The sequence below is a fragment of the Selaginella moellendorffii genome, unplaced genomic scaffold (genome assembly GCF_000143415.4).
Source record: "Selaginella moellendorffii unplaced genomic scaffold, v1.0 SELMOscaffold_33, whole genome shotgun sequence".
Classification (NCBI taxonomy): Eukaryota; Viridiplantae; Streptophyta; class Lycopodiopsida; order Selaginellales; family Selaginellaceae; genus Selaginella; species Selaginella moellendorffii.
In genome coordinates this window covers 387,472-399,570 of record NW_003314294.1, presented here as the reverse complement: position 1 = coordinate 399,570, position 12,099 = coordinate 387,472, and the positions used below count along the sequence as shown (strand labels likewise).

The 12,099-nt window shown below is 46.5% G+C and overlaps 5 protein-coding genes across 10 annotated transcripts; 2 read left to right on the top strand and 3 right to left on the bottom strand.

The window, feature by feature from the left end:
- The first annotated feature begins 2,003 nt into the window (after nucleotides 1–2,003).
- LOC9638648 lies at nucleotides 2,004–2,951 on the top strand. Of its 2 annotated transcripts, none has more exons than XM_024682114.1 (3): nucleotides 2,004–2,383; nucleotides 2,466–2,573; nucleotides 2,640–2,951. In XM_024682114.1, exons 1-3 carry the CDS (start codon nucleotides 2,024–2,026, stop codon nucleotides 2,715–2,717), a joined length of 546 nt encoding a protein of 181 aa, XP_024537882.1. In that variant the 5' UTR covers nucleotides 2,004–2,023; the 3' UTR covers nucleotides 2,718–2,951. The 2 variants fall into 2 exon arrangements, with proteins under 2 accessions (XP_024537882.1, XP_024537881.1); XM_024682113.1 differs by having other exon boundaries at nucleotides 2,627–2,951.
- On the bottom strand, nucleotides 2,764–4,150 carry LOC9638927. Of its 2 annotated transcripts, none has more exons than XM_024682111.1 (4): nucleotides 4,015–4,150; nucleotides 3,790–3,955; nucleotides 3,519–3,731; nucleotides 2,764–3,463 (listed from the first exon to the last, which is right to left on the bottom strand). In XM_024682111.1, exons 1-4 carry the CDS (start codon nucleotides 4,063–4,065, stop codon nucleotides 2,964–2,966), a joined length of 930 nt encoding a protein of 309 aa, XP_024537879.1. In that variant the 5' UTR covers nucleotides 4,066–4,150; the 3' UTR covers nucleotides 2,764–2,963. The 2 variants fall into 2 exon arrangements, with proteins under 2 accessions (XP_024537879.1, XP_024537880.1); XM_024682112.1 differs by having other exon boundaries at nucleotides 3,790–3,952.
- On the bottom strand, nucleotides 4,094–8,445 carry LOC112340424 (calcium-activated potassium channel subunit alpha-1-like). Of its 4 annotated transcripts, XM_024682107.1 has the most exons (18): nucleotides 8,376–8,445; nucleotides 8,035–8,329; nucleotides 7,794–7,901; nucleotides 7,666–7,715; nucleotides 7,522–7,611; nucleotides 7,384–7,467; nucleotides 7,271–7,327; nucleotides 7,112–7,200; nucleotides 6,931–7,061; nucleotides 6,743–6,876; nucleotides 6,554–6,681; nucleotides 6,448–6,499; nucleotides 6,252–6,393; nucleotides 6,011–6,201; nucleotides 5,786–5,960; nucleotides 4,974–5,733; nucleotides 4,561–4,888; nucleotides 4,094–4,505 (listed from the first exon to the last, which is right to left on the bottom strand). In XM_024682107.1, exons 2-18 carry the CDS (start codon nucleotides 8,305–8,307, stop codon nucleotides 4,199–4,201), a joined length of 3,099 nt encoding a protein of 1,032 aa, XP_024537875.1. In that variant the 5' UTR covers nucleotides 8,308–8,329; nucleotides 8,376–8,445; the 3' UTR covers nucleotides 4,094–4,198. The 4 variants fall into 4 exon arrangements, with proteins under 4 accessions (XP_024537875.1, XP_024537873.1, XP_024537874.1 ...); XM_024682105.1 differs by having other exon boundaries at nucleotides 6,448–6,681; XM_024682106.1 differs by having other exon boundaries at nucleotides 6,448–6,681; nucleotides 8,035–8,445.
- Nucleotides 8,446–8,521: 76 nt separating this feature from the next.
- On the bottom strand, nucleotides 8,522–10,868 carry LOC112348850. Its single transcript, XM_024682110.1, has 2 exons — nucleotides 9,031–10,868; nucleotides 8,522–8,751 (listed from the first exon to the last, which is right to left on the bottom strand). Exons 1-2 carry the CDS (start codon nucleotides 10,546–10,548, stop codon nucleotides 8,710–8,712), a joined length of 1,560 nt encoding a protein of 519 aa, XP_024537878.1. The 5' UTR covers nucleotides 10,549–10,868; the 3' UTR covers nucleotides 8,522–8,709.
- A 117-nt stretch (nucleotides 10,869–10,985) lies between these two features.
- On the top strand, nucleotides 10,986–11,860 carry LOC9638926 (dual specificity protein phosphatase 1B). The gene is made up of 5 exons (XM_002977146.2): nucleotides 10,986–11,344; nucleotides 11,405–11,457; nucleotides 11,512–11,576; nucleotides 11,627–11,690; nucleotides 11,740–11,860. Exons 1-5 carry the CDS (start codon nucleotides 10,986–10,988, stop codon nucleotides 11,817–11,819), a joined length of 621 nt encoding a protein of 206 aa, XP_002977192.1. The 3' UTR covers nucleotides 11,820–11,860.
- Nucleotides 11,861–12,099: the final 239 nt, after the last annotated feature.

Sequence of the window (12,099 nt, the reverse complement as noted above, 5' to 3'; positions counted from 1 at the left end):
TTCATAATCAACTTCTCTTCTAGTAGTTTTAGAATTCTTAATTGAATTATTTATAGGTTAAGGAGATTAATAATGATACTAAACAAGAATAGTACTATTAGTAAGCAAACCAAAATTGTTATATACAATGTGCAACACATTATTTAAAATATTTACTTTTTAATAATATCATTAAAAGAATTTGAACCTTCCAAATTAAAATTGCAAAAATAATTTATTATTTCTATTTCGGAAAATGAATATTTTTGATAGCAAAAATAACATAAATTGTTAGCACTACATAATTGTGCTTCTTTTGAATATGGAGCAACTAATATAATCTCTTTGTGTAGATTCTCTAAACAACTATGGCATTGATTCAAACGATATAAGGTTTGGTTACATACTGAAACACCACTGATTTCTTTATATTTTATTTCATTTCATTTTTAATACTAGTGCCATCCAAAAGCGTGTTGAAAATAATACCAAGATGTTTCATAAAATCACTATTAGAACTTATAAATTCATCTTACAATTCCTGGAGGAGGTGCATATGGTGGGCAAACAACATCTTCAACAATACTTAAAATTGAAAAACTTATAAATAAAATCATGTTGATATATTATACTAATGCTTTAAGATGCAAGTATATAAATTCACATAAATATTTTCACCAGAAATATTTTTTTTTCATAAATAAAATTATTTCTTGGAGCCTAAAATATTAAGAGAATTATATTAAAATAGATATATTTTTGTAAGTTTTGGGTTATCTCATGATTTTTATTTGTAATATATTCTTTTGAATGGCTATTTGAATAATACAGATTTAATATTAAGTTCTATTATTGTTTTCCTTGATCCAACAAAGTTCAATATAATTAATCTTGGAGCTGCAACAATATCCAGCAGTTGGGGGAATCGAGCTAACAATTTCACCCAGTTGTATACTAATTTCTGGTCAATCATATCCTTTATATCAAGCACACATATATTTTAAATTTATATATCTTGTAGGCTATTACATTTTTTTGTCAGGCCTACCTTCCCCCAAAATTTCTTTAAAGAAAACCAGCAAAGATAGTAGAGAATATCCTTGTTGAGGACATCCGGATATCCTATTCCCTACTACTTGGCATTGACGTGCTCCTCTCAGCTTGTTGCTTACAACAAAGTTTTTGGAGAGAACTTTTCCTACATGCAACTTTTGGGCAAAGAATAATCTCAATAGGAACAACATAATAGTTCTGGCCACTAGAGCTTAGTCTAGAGCTTATGCCACGAAGGCACCTCCTCTCCTCTGCTATGTGATGGATATGGTTAACCATATCCATCACTAATTCTATTGTATTGATAATATTTTAGATAAAAAACAATTCCAAAATCCTTTTGCAATCTCAGTGGGGTTAATTACCTTTTAAGGCTTAATACAGGCACTTCCTTTTCTCCCTATGGAACATGACGGAATTGCAAGTTGACTTAGTGTGAGACACCACAGCAGCTGTAGATGGGTGATTCTGAGGAGTTCTTATCACTTGAAAGACTGCTAGTAACAACAGCAGAAGGGCGATAATCCAATTTTCTGTTAGAGAACCACAAGGGAAAATAATCTTTCTGGCAAAAATCAACCTCGTTCTATAGAGTAACTGCTGTCGTGCCGGGATGATTGATAGCTTCACATGACAATGATTTAAAATAAGGGACATGCATTGGCTGGACGTCCAGGGGAAGCTGATGGTGCAATACTTTACGAATATGGAGGAGTTAGTAGTATGATGAATGATAATCTCTCTGCAAACTCCTCGCAAAATCGAACAGTTTCAGAGCGTTGCAAATCAAAACTATCACGACACTGAGTTACACTGAAAGAAAGAGGAAACCGCTGAATGGATTCGAACCGGCAACCAAAAAAGCTGTTCCGTTGATATTTCTATATTTGGCGCGAGACGCCCAGAAAAATATCTGGCGGAGTAATAAGGGGCCACGTGTGCAGATGCCATTGGCCACGGAAGCACGGAAACCAGCATTTGTGGGATTCATATGCCACGGATGTCGCTTGCTTCATGCAAATTATTCTTCTTCACTCCATCCATTCGTGGCCCCCTCCTCTTGAAAAGAGAGAAAAAAGCTTCCTTTGGTTGGAGCTCGCTAGAAGAACCATCTCTCTCTCTCTCTCCCTCTTTGTGTCTCTTCTCTATCTCTTCCAGGGAGAAGATCGAGCGCGGAGCTATGGAAGAAGAGGATAGCAGCCACTCTTCCACCATCGAGGAGGAGCTCCACGACTCGGAGCCTCTGGCGGCGACTTCACGCATTCGCGACCAAAACACGGGAGACGTCGTGGACGCTGCCGAAGATGATGACGAAAGGAATGGCGATCGAGCCGAGCTGCCAAATGATAGTGTAAGTTCCCTTCCCTGTCCTGTCCCCTGGGACTGGCAATAACGCGGCGCCGATGCGATGGCAAACACTTCCAAAACTCCAGGAGAGCGACTGGACGGACGAGAAGCACAGCATGTATCTCCAGTCCATGGAGGACGAGTTTGTGCGAAGCTTGTACGCGATGAAACGGCCCCAGCAAGCCGAGGCCCAGGTTTGGATCCCAAAAAAATTCTCTTCTCGCATTGCCGCAAAGTTCTAAGCCAGGTCGTCGCCGAAGAATCTGGCAATGCGTCTGGTGACAAAGCTGCCGTGGAGCCGATGGACACGGGAGGAGACGAAGTCGTCGACCAGGTGATGTGAGATCTCTCGTCTTGTGTCTTTGCCGAGTGAGAGATGTAGAACCGGAGAAAAAAAAGGACTTTTTTTTGCTTTCCCTGGCGCTGTGACCTTCCATTTTCCAGTGCCACTGCCACTCACGATCCTCTGACAAGCTCACGTGATGATAATCTCCTGTGTCTTCCTCGAGTCCTTCTCATAGGATTCCTTTCCTGTTCCCATCTCCGAATAAATGCCAACCAAATTCATGGGAGTCTGAGCAGTGCTACCTCCTGTTTGTGCGCACACACAGCCGTCGGAAACCGATTATCAACCCGATTGCAATGCTCAAAGCCACCACCCCCCACGTCGCCTGTAACCATCGCCGATTCTGCCGCTCTAAGTGGGACTTGACGATGGAAAGCTCGTCCTCAATCTTTTGGAGCTTGACATTCAACTTCTCTAAATGCGTCCGCGATGCGTCCCCGGATATCTGCAACCCGTTGAGCTCCTTCAACACAGACTGGACGAACCACATGTCCAGTCCTAACGGAGCCTCGCTGCTGGAGCCAACGTCCCTGTCTCTATCCGCTAGGCTACCAGAACTACTCCCTGTCTCTGACCCCGAGACCGATCCCACGTCCTCAAAATCGTAGTACTCGTCCTCGTCTCCAAACTCCTGCCGCTGTGTCAACCCGAGCTCCTCCTCACAAAAGATTCGAGCTATGCGCATCCATCCCGTAAAAGATTTCCTTGCATGGGTCTCCATGTAACTCTCGACGGTTCCTGAGAAAATCACCAGTTAACAAAGACACCACCACGTAAACTAAAACCACCGTACCCTGTACTCCCCACATTCCAGCTTTGCATTCCAACGATATCAACATGGTGACGCGGCAGCTTCGATCTGTATCACCAGGCGCCAGTATCACTTTACCAAACGTCCGAAAGCTGCTTCCACCAGGAGCGTCGAAAATCGGCTCAGACTTTATGATGACTGAATCTTCCAGCTTTGTATACTGCTGGATTTCTGTCACTTGCAGCTTGTCTGCGCCTGGAAGCACGGCGAAGTTCGTCAGTGTCACGAAAAAAACATTGTGCTGATCGATTACCTAGAAGCATCTGTACTACTTTTGGTGCACTCACTGGAGCTGCAAACTTGACTTCCCGCCGCCCCTCCCTCGTCCAAGTGGACACTACCGCACCGGGATCTTTACTGATTTCTTTGTGATATCTCTTTTGGAACTTTTCGTCTCCATACAAGATGCCAAATGCCTTCTGCAATACAAAAGACAGAGAAAGAAATGCGTTTGGTAAAATGAAAGCGAGTTTCGTACCTGAAAGTCGACATGCTCGATGGTTCCAGACATCTCAACTTCTCTCACCATTTCACGAGATGTGAGAGCCGCTCTCCAAAGGACGCATTCTTCACGAATGGCAAAACCATCTCAACCGTTGGTGCCCCCAGTTGACGTTCCATGAAGGAATTTCTTTCGAGCTTACGGACGGCTGAGATCACGATCACTTGAGGACATAGACCAGATCGCCTTCAACCAAACTCAAGGACGGCTCAGGATTGGTGGAAACGTAGCAAACGACGGATCCCTGCGTCCCCAGAGGCCTGTACAGTCCCAACGCGAGCATCCTTTCGTGCTCTAGCAAACCGAGGAACAGGTCCGAGAAAGTTTGTCCCTGGTAGTGTCTAGGAACAGCAATTTGTTCGAAGTGTCGGATTTCAGCACTCCCTTCGTCCAATTGGTCCATGGGACATCCAGATGACAGTTGCTCCACTATAGATATCACAGTGGAATTAAAAAACGTTGCGTATCTGGAAAATATTAACTGTCAGCAGCTCAGAAAACATAAATGGAACTCGAACTTACATAAGAAATGTTAGTGCTCCAGGACTAAAGCCTTTCCCTTCGATGTAAGGAGGAGCAAACTGGAACCTTCCTGTGTGGTCTCGGTGGTACATGCCAGTGTGAAACAGACGGGCATCTATGTTGAACTTGGGCCGCAGAAACTGGATCTGGTTTTCTTGCTGCAGCTCGACAATAACACGACCTCTTGCAGGGCTAATTAAACGCTCCACGTTCGCTGCAATTCGGACGTTGTTTAAGTCGGCGATGTTGATGGACTGAGACATGGAGGCTGAGTCATCGGACTGAATAGATTCCTCCTGGAGCGTCTCCGTCAGAATGACCACTCGCTCTGCAACGTCAAAGCGTAAGAAAAAAAAGAAAAGCCTGACAAAAAAACATATCCATATACAACGAAAGGTCTAGATTCTCAGTACCTGCTTGAAGGACACCAGCGCGAATAAGATCGAGCTCGTAGAGAGCCGTTCCTTGGACGAAATAAACGTCTGAGAAAAGGCCAACGCATCCCCATTGTGCGGCGGTCGGCTCGTTCGGATGAAGGATAACTACCGGCAAGTTGATGACGTTGTTTATCCTCAAGTTGGAAACAAAGTAGAAGAGGTTGACGGGCCACATTCCTTCGATGCAAACAAGAATGTGTGGAGAAGGTAGCCTCACGACATTCATCGTGTTGCTCTGCAAGTGCGCCTGGATGATTTGAGCCCTCCTTGCTAGCACCGGAGGATCGGGCTTATCCAGCTTGAGAGGTGGCCACCTTGTTGCTGCCTCGATAGCATCTTCGAGACTAGTAACCGTTGTTTTCCTCGAAGACCATGCTGCCAAATTCTTCTTGAGACCTTCCCTCAAGCTACCAAACGTGTTATTCGTGCTCTTCCACTTCTCTTCGTTACGGCGAAACTCCTTCCACCTGTTTTTCACTTGCTGCAACACCATGTCGTCCATGGCGATCTTCAAGTCTTGAGAGAAGTCAAGATACGGACAAGCTTGGTGAACGGGTAACCCAAACTTAGAAACTTGCTCCGCTGCTGCAAGATCGCTGGCAATCACAAGCCCCACGTCACAGGGATCCAAGAGGCGCCCCCGTGGATACAGCACCACTGTTCGGGACCCGTCACCAATCTGTACATCCAGCCCAAAAAGAATCACTCTATACTTGAGGTACATCACTTCCACCACCTGAGCATATTACGATCAGAAAACCTTCAGAAACGAGGCAAACGATGCTAACCTCTTCAAACATTAGCTCCTGACGATGAAGACACGGTGGTAATATGACCGGGAAGACTTCATGCTTAAGGCCTCGATAGTACTGCACCATCCAATGCTCCTCTTTGGGACTTCTGATAAATAAGCCTGACCGAAACAGGTTGATGATGAACGTCGAAAACCCTTGGATATGGCAGCTGCATTTACATGGTAAAGTGACAGTTGAGACAGAAAACTTGACATATACCTTCTTGCAAGCAACTTAAAACGTATTGCTTCGGGACAAAGCACCTCAATACCCGATTCAAACTCGTCCCAAAGCGCACTTTTACAGTTCTCTGGTTTTAATAGTTCAACAATCACTCGAGCCATAGGACCACAGTGACGGTGAACAGATAACGAGCGCGTCATTTGAGCTGCGTCTTCCGCATCAAAATCCTGCAAATAAATATCCATGTTAGTGAGAATTTTGTTCAACTACAATTTACCTTGGCGTAATGATCTGCCAACAAAAAGAAAGCCGACGCAAGCTTTGCTCCAGCGCGAACCAGATCAGTTTCTTTCGTGGGAACACCTTCAATGAACTCAACGTTGTCTTTGTACACCGTAAGCAGCGTTTTTAACTCGAACCTGCAATAGAAAACATTGCAATTTCCAACAAGCAGTCAGGCAAAAACAACATACGATGGCTTAAAAGGTGCCATAATAACAACACGTATAGGAAACGCCGTCATATCTGCAATCACGAAAGAGGATGGATGCCGTAAGCAACCTTGAAGAGCAGAAAGACCTTTGTCATGGCACGGATGGTAAAAGCCAGAGAGAAAATGTTCTACAGTATTAAATGAAACATTGCCACTCAATATTATAAACCGCGACCCAACAACTTTTTGCAACGCAAGTTTTCCGCCATACGGTCTTGCACCAGGAAAGCATAAAGACATCTTAAAGCAGTGATAAGGAAAACATAGGTGCTCACCTGCGGGACGCAAGCTGGAGAATATTATTTATTTGCAAGGGCAGTATCAGGACTGCTGCCAAGATCACGGTGATTGCCACAAAGCGTCCCCAGTTAGACTTCGGACTGAAATCCCCGTATCCAACCGTCGTTATCTATAACAGCACAAAATAGAAAACGGAACTTGGAAAAATATAGAGCATACTCACCGTAACAATCAGAAAATAAAAAGCTTGATAGAAAGTAAAGCAGCCTGCTTCGTCACAGTTAGCTTCTCTTTTTACATCTGCTGGGGTATTCTTGTACTCAACCCACTGAAATATTCCAGCAGCTATGAAAACTGAAGCACGAAGACGAATCAAGATAAAGAACAAACGAGAGTTTGCGTACCAGTTCCTAGAGTGTACATTATAAGAAGAAATATCTGCTGAGCAATTGTACCACCAACTAGTCCCAAAGTAAGCAGGTAAGGTAGTATTCTGCCAGATGACGGTGCATTAAAATCGATATTATCCTTGACAGGAGTTGTCTTCAAAGCAAACCTTGCACCTTCGCGCACGTATTACCCGAAGCATTTGCGGAACTGCGCTGTAATTATCTGCGACGCTGTGGCCACCATTAAAAAAGGTTAAACAACATTGCGGCCTCAAAATTTTACATACCTCCAGATGTAAAATATAGGCAGCGAGCTTATCAAATCGATAATTCCGGCAGTAGAGAATATGTAATAGAGACGAACAGGAGCACTGCAAAGAAAGACGACAAGCATAAGATGCTGCTTCAAGGAACGAACGAACTACCTAAAGATCCTCAGAACATAGTCGGCAGCAAAATACAAAGAGAAGACCCGCCTGAAGAACTGGGACCATCCTAGTGTCTCCTCCGTATACCTGAGGAGCAGACACAAATAGTTAAACACATTCCAAAACTTTCGCAGCACTTACGTTTGCCGTACGTAAGCAGTCACGGAAATCACAGCAGCGAAAAACTCTACCTGGAAAGAGCAGCTGCATGAACTACTAGCTTTCAAGCAAAAAAACCAAAATCACAGAGGTTCATTCTTCGAAGTTACCCAAATCGTGACGTGACTCCAAGTCCCAGTCCTGAGTGCGGTCCTAAGCTTGATACTTAGAGGCACATCTCCGTAAAGATAAGAGTTGTGAAATCTAGACAATACATCCTGTTCAAGAACGAAAAGGAACAGTTAGACAAACCAGAGTGAAGAAAAATCGATTGCTGGATTCTCTAGCGAAGCAGACAAAAAGGAATATAAAATCGAAGAAGAAAACCAAAGAAGTCATTCAAAAAAGTACCTTCTCTGCGTCGATGTTCTTGCCTTGTCCCTGGCTATTGAGCCACAAAAGTCCACGAAGATTTAGATCCTCAAACGTCTCTCTCAGCTTCCCAAAGAACGCGTTCTTTGTCACAGACATTTCCTCTTCCGTCTCTACGGGAGGACCACTCGAAGAATCCGCGACCAGATTCACGCATTGCCCCGTGTGAGTGATGACAAGCGTGCACGGGCGCGTGGAAGAGCTCTTGCGCCGCACATCGGAGCTGTCAAGAGCTGGGATCGTCACTTCCATGCTGCCGCTCGCGTCCTCGTCACTGGAAATAAATCCGGCGACCGATCGCACCGAAAGAGAGAGCTCACCTTACTCTGGGATCGCTCCGGAGGACCGGCGATTCCGATCAATCCGGCTGCATTGCTCACGCGCAAACCCTAGCGCTTCTCTAGCCCTAGAAAAGTGGAGCCAACCACCATACCAACCAAAATATTTAAATTACACCCAAATTCTAAGCATTATTTTAAAGGTAGGGCAAGCTACCATACATAACCTTCCTTTAAATACAATACAAACATTACAAATACAATAAACGCTCGAATGAAACAAATCTACATTCGCGCTCCAAATCCTCGCGAAACGCTCCAAATCCAAATTCTCTACTCCAATCCTTGATAGACTCGATGCTCCAAACAAGATCTTCTACCAAAAGCTTCCTTCCATTCTTCGTTTCTTCGTGACCACCTGCAAGAACACAAGAAACCACCAGAAAGTTTCATATAAACGCCGCCCGAGAGGATCTTATTTATTGCACAAAATGAAGAGCTAGAAACCTCTCTCCCAGAGAAAAAAGAAAGAAAACGAAGCAACGAGACATAGCTTTACTCTCCCCCTCTAGAACTCACACACCCACACTCTCTAGAAAAAACAGTAGAGAACGAAAAAATCCAATCACCCTCTCTCTCTCGCGCGCTCGGAGCTGGCCTAGGATGTTAAAATGCATTCGTGATGGCAGCCAAGTACCTGAGAGACTGGAGGAACTGCGAGGTCGGCGGCGGCCTTCTTGAGTCGAAAGTGTTGCGCGAGCTCTCGGAGATGATCCGGCTTGTCGGCCGTGAGCGACTGCACAACCTGCGTGAGCAGCAGCCTGTCGTCCTCGAGCACCTGCAATCTCGACGTTAGCTCTCGGATGTCGTTTTCCATGGCCAATCGGAAGTTGTCTCTCATGACCATGGAGGTGGTTCGAAGATCAAGGTCGGAGTTGCCGTTGCTCAAAGCTTCTTCCACTTGATCGCTACGTTTTCCTCGATCGAGATCGATATCACCACGCGCTGTTGGATCGCCACCATAATCACCACCCGGACTTGCAGCGCTTGCGTTGCGTTGAAAGCCCAGCTCTTCCGCTCCATTCCCTGTGGCTTCGTCGCCGGATACACTCCCGGAGTGATGCGAGCTCGCCCGATCGAAGTCCTCGAGAAGATTGGTACCTTGCCGACGTGAAAGCTCGGTTGGTTTTCTCTGGCCCGCACCGAAACCACCACCACCACCACCTTCGAGGAGCAGCCTCGATGGAAGCCAGTCGTCGACGTCGTCGCCATCTCTCGCGGGCAGTAGCCGCTTTCGATAAGACTCCACCTCCTTCTCCAGCACGAACTTTTCCTGTTCTCGCTTGAAGAGTATCTCCTTGAGAAGAGTGATAGCCTCCTGGTCGTACTCCGCTTTCTCCTCAACCATCCTCTGGTACTGACGAGCCTCCATCTGAACCGCTGCCTTTTCCTCCTGGAGCCGAGTGATCATCGCCATGGCTTCGTTGGCAGCTATGGCCGACGCATTCCTTTCCTCCTCGAGCTCCACATAAAGTGAGTTCAGAGCGTCTTTCTCCGCTTGGAATGCTGCCTTGACGCTCTCGACGGAGAGATCCGAGGTAGCATCGCCCCTATCTTTCTCCTCCTCGGAAGATTTCACGCCGGACGAAACCTGATCATGCGGAAGCTCCTCCACGAATATCTTCGCAAACTTTCGCTTCACACAACGATCTCCTGTAGCTCCAACTCTAGGCGACGGCACCTCCGGATTTTTCTTGTCGTCCACGGCCACGCTCGTCACCTTGTGCGCGATCGCTTCGGTCCCAAATCCGTCATCACCCAGCTCGTCCTCTTCATTGTCATGGTGATCGTCGCCCCTTCCATCGTGAAGTTCCCTCACGCGCGGCTCCTGGAAGAGCGGAAGAACTCGCGCGTTCTGCTCGATTCGCGCCGCCGTCAGCTCTCGCAAGCACTCGCCACACGAGTCATGCAGCTGGAGATTGAGCAGCGCCAGCCTCCTGTGCTGCTCGCACAGCACCGATCGCTCGTGCTGGAGCCCCAGATACGTACATGGATACGGCAGGTCGAAGATCTTGATGAGCTTGGAGGCGAGGAGCGAGACGCCGGCCGTTAGGAGCACGAGACAGGCGATGAAGAGCTCCAAGAACCCGGCGACGATGGCGCTCCAGTAATCCCTACCATCTAGATCAGCACCAGCGCGTCCAGGGGGAGCCATAGCGGAGAGGCGGCGATCAGCGTCATCGTCAGCAGCATCGCTGCCGCATCATGGAAGAATCAAGAATAGGGCCATGCCTTGCCTCGAAAACCCTCGGAAAGAAAATTCGATCTTGGCCGCTGCCGCCGCCAAGAAAGAATCCCGATCGATTGATCGATGGATCGCCGCCTTGGATTACTAACCCTGATCGATGCCGGAGGACACCGGGCGCCAAGAACAAGAAGGATAGCCCTACGAAATAAAGAAGAGGAAAAACCCTAGAAGACGCATTGTTTCATCCGCGCGTCTCCATCATCATCACAGCACACAGACTTCCGCCTGCTGTGCTGCTACCGTGTGTGACATGGCACCTACCTGGCATCCTTTTTACGCCACCTGTCCCTGACGTGTCGCCACCTCACCGTTGCCCTACAAAAGCCCTAATTCTAGGGTTTGTGATGAAGAAAGTGCGCGACGATCTCTATTTGGGCGACATTGGCGACGCGCTTCTGTTTCTATCGGGCACGAAAGCTGGAGTGACGCATGTTCTATCGGTGCTGCCGCTGTGCCCTAACCACGAGAGCAAGGATTTCGTCCCCTACGGCCCGCCCAGTGACGCGAACGCGTTTTTTAGGGTTTCCGTGGAGCTCCAGAACAAGTGCGACTTCTCCGGGCTTCCAATTCGGAAGGTTGTGCCTCTGGAAGACTCGGCGGACGAGAATTTGTTCGAGCGCCTCGAGGAGTGCTTGGAATTCATCAATCGAGGAGTCCAAGAGGGGATTGTGCTCGTCCATTGCGGTGGCGGATTTTCCCGCAGGTAGGCATTTACGTAGTTTGGACTTCAAGGATTTGGGGATTTACCTTTGGGCATTTGCAGTCCATCGATTATGATTGCGTATCTTATGTGGAAGGAGAAGCTGTCCTTTGCAGGTATTGATCTTGGTGTTTCTAAAAATCCCAAGCTCACCTCTCGATTTTAACCAGATGCCTTGGCTTCTCTCAAAAAATCAAGTCCAAGTGTGGATCCAAATCCCGGGTTTGTAAAACAGGTAATTCATTGTTTCTTTGGTTATTTATTTATTTATCTTTTTTTTTCCAGCTGAAAGCATTCGAGACTAATGGTTTCAAGGTACCTAAGAAAACAATCGACAAGAAGGAAAATGGTAAGTAATATGTTTTTATGAAGCTTCTTTGGTCTAAATTTCACTTCAGGCAAAGGCACAGCCAAAGGCAAATGGGTGACATGCAAGATATGTAAAAAGGTGGTATCCATTCAAGAATTTCAAAGATAAAGATTGCAAAGCTTCGCTTTAACTGTTTAGGGAGTTTTGTAAAGGCATCAAAATCCAAATAATAGATAAACTATTTAGGGCTCTTTAGTGGCCTTTTTTAAGGGCTAATTTTAGGGTTCTTAGATCACGGCGAAGAGCGGCAGCATCGCTTCGTTGGTAGCGCAATTGAGGTCGTGCGGCGGCTCCAGGGATCTAGAATCAGGGCGGCGGATCCATGCTGACGCGATCCAGAGCGGCGGCTGCTCCAATCCCTACATCCGGACGTCGCTCATCAGCATGT

Excerpts from the sequence above, each read along its gene's own strand:
- LOC9638648 (XM_024682113.1), top strand. The coding sequence starts at position 2,024 with ATGCCACGGATGTCGCTTGCTTCATGCAAATTATTCTTCTTCACTCCA. Across the intron at positions 2,384-2,465 it reads CCGAGCTGCCAAATGATAGT|GAGAGCGACTGGACGGACGA; the intron begins GTAAGTTCCCTT and ends CCAAAACTCCAG. Across the intron at positions 2,574-2,626 it reads CCCAGCAAGCCGAGGCCCAG|GTCGTCGCCGAAGAATCTGG; the intron begins GTTTGGATCCCA and ends GTTCTAAGCCAG.
- LOC9638927 (XM_024682111.1), bottom strand. The coding sequence starts at position 4,065 with ATGGTGAGAGAAGTTGAGATGTCTGGAACCATCGAGCATGTCGACTTT. Across the intron at positions 3,956-4,014 it reads TCGAGCATGTCGACTTTCAG|AAGGCATTTGGCATCTTGTA; the intron begins GTACGAAACTCG and ends TTTGTATTGCAG. Across the intron at positions 3,732-3,789 it reads AGTAGTACAGATGCTTCTAG|GCGCAGACAAGCTGCAAGTG; the intron begins GTAATCGATCAG and ends CCGTGCTTCCAG.
- LOC112340424 (XM_024682106.1), bottom strand. The coding sequence starts at position 8,307 with ATGGAAGTGACGATCCCAGCTCTTGACAGCTCCGATGTGCGGCGCAAG. Across the intron at positions 7,716-7,793 it reads GGAGTCACGTCACGATTTGG|GTAGAGTTTTTCGCTGCTGT; the intron begins GTAACTTCGAAG and ends TGCTCTTTCCAG. Across the intron at positions 7,328-7,383 it reads CCTATATTTTACATCTGGAG|CGTCGCAGATAATTACAGCG; the intron begins GTATGTAAAATT and ends TGGTGGCCACAG.
- LOC112348850 (XM_024682110.1), bottom strand. The coding sequence starts at position 10,548 with ATGGCTCCCCCTGGACGCGCTGGTGCTGATCTAGATGGTAGGGATTAC. Across the intron at positions 8,752-9,030 it reads CAGTTCCTCCAGTCTCTCAG|GTGGTCACGAAGAAACGAAG; the intron begins GTACTTGGCTGC and ends GTGTTCTTGCAG.
- LOC9638926 (XM_002977146.2), top strand. The coding sequence starts at position 10,986 with ATGAAGAAAGTGCGCGACGATCTCTATTTGGGCGACATTGGCGACGCG. Across the intron at positions 11,458-11,511 it reads GGAGAAGCTGTCCTTTGCAG|ATGCCTTGGCTTCTCTCAAA; the intron begins GTATTGATCTTG and ends GATTTTAACCAG. Across the intron at positions 11,691-11,739 it reads AATCGACAAGAAGGAAAATG|GCAAAGGCACAGCCAAAGGC; the intron begins GTAAGTAATATG and ends ATTTCACTTCAG.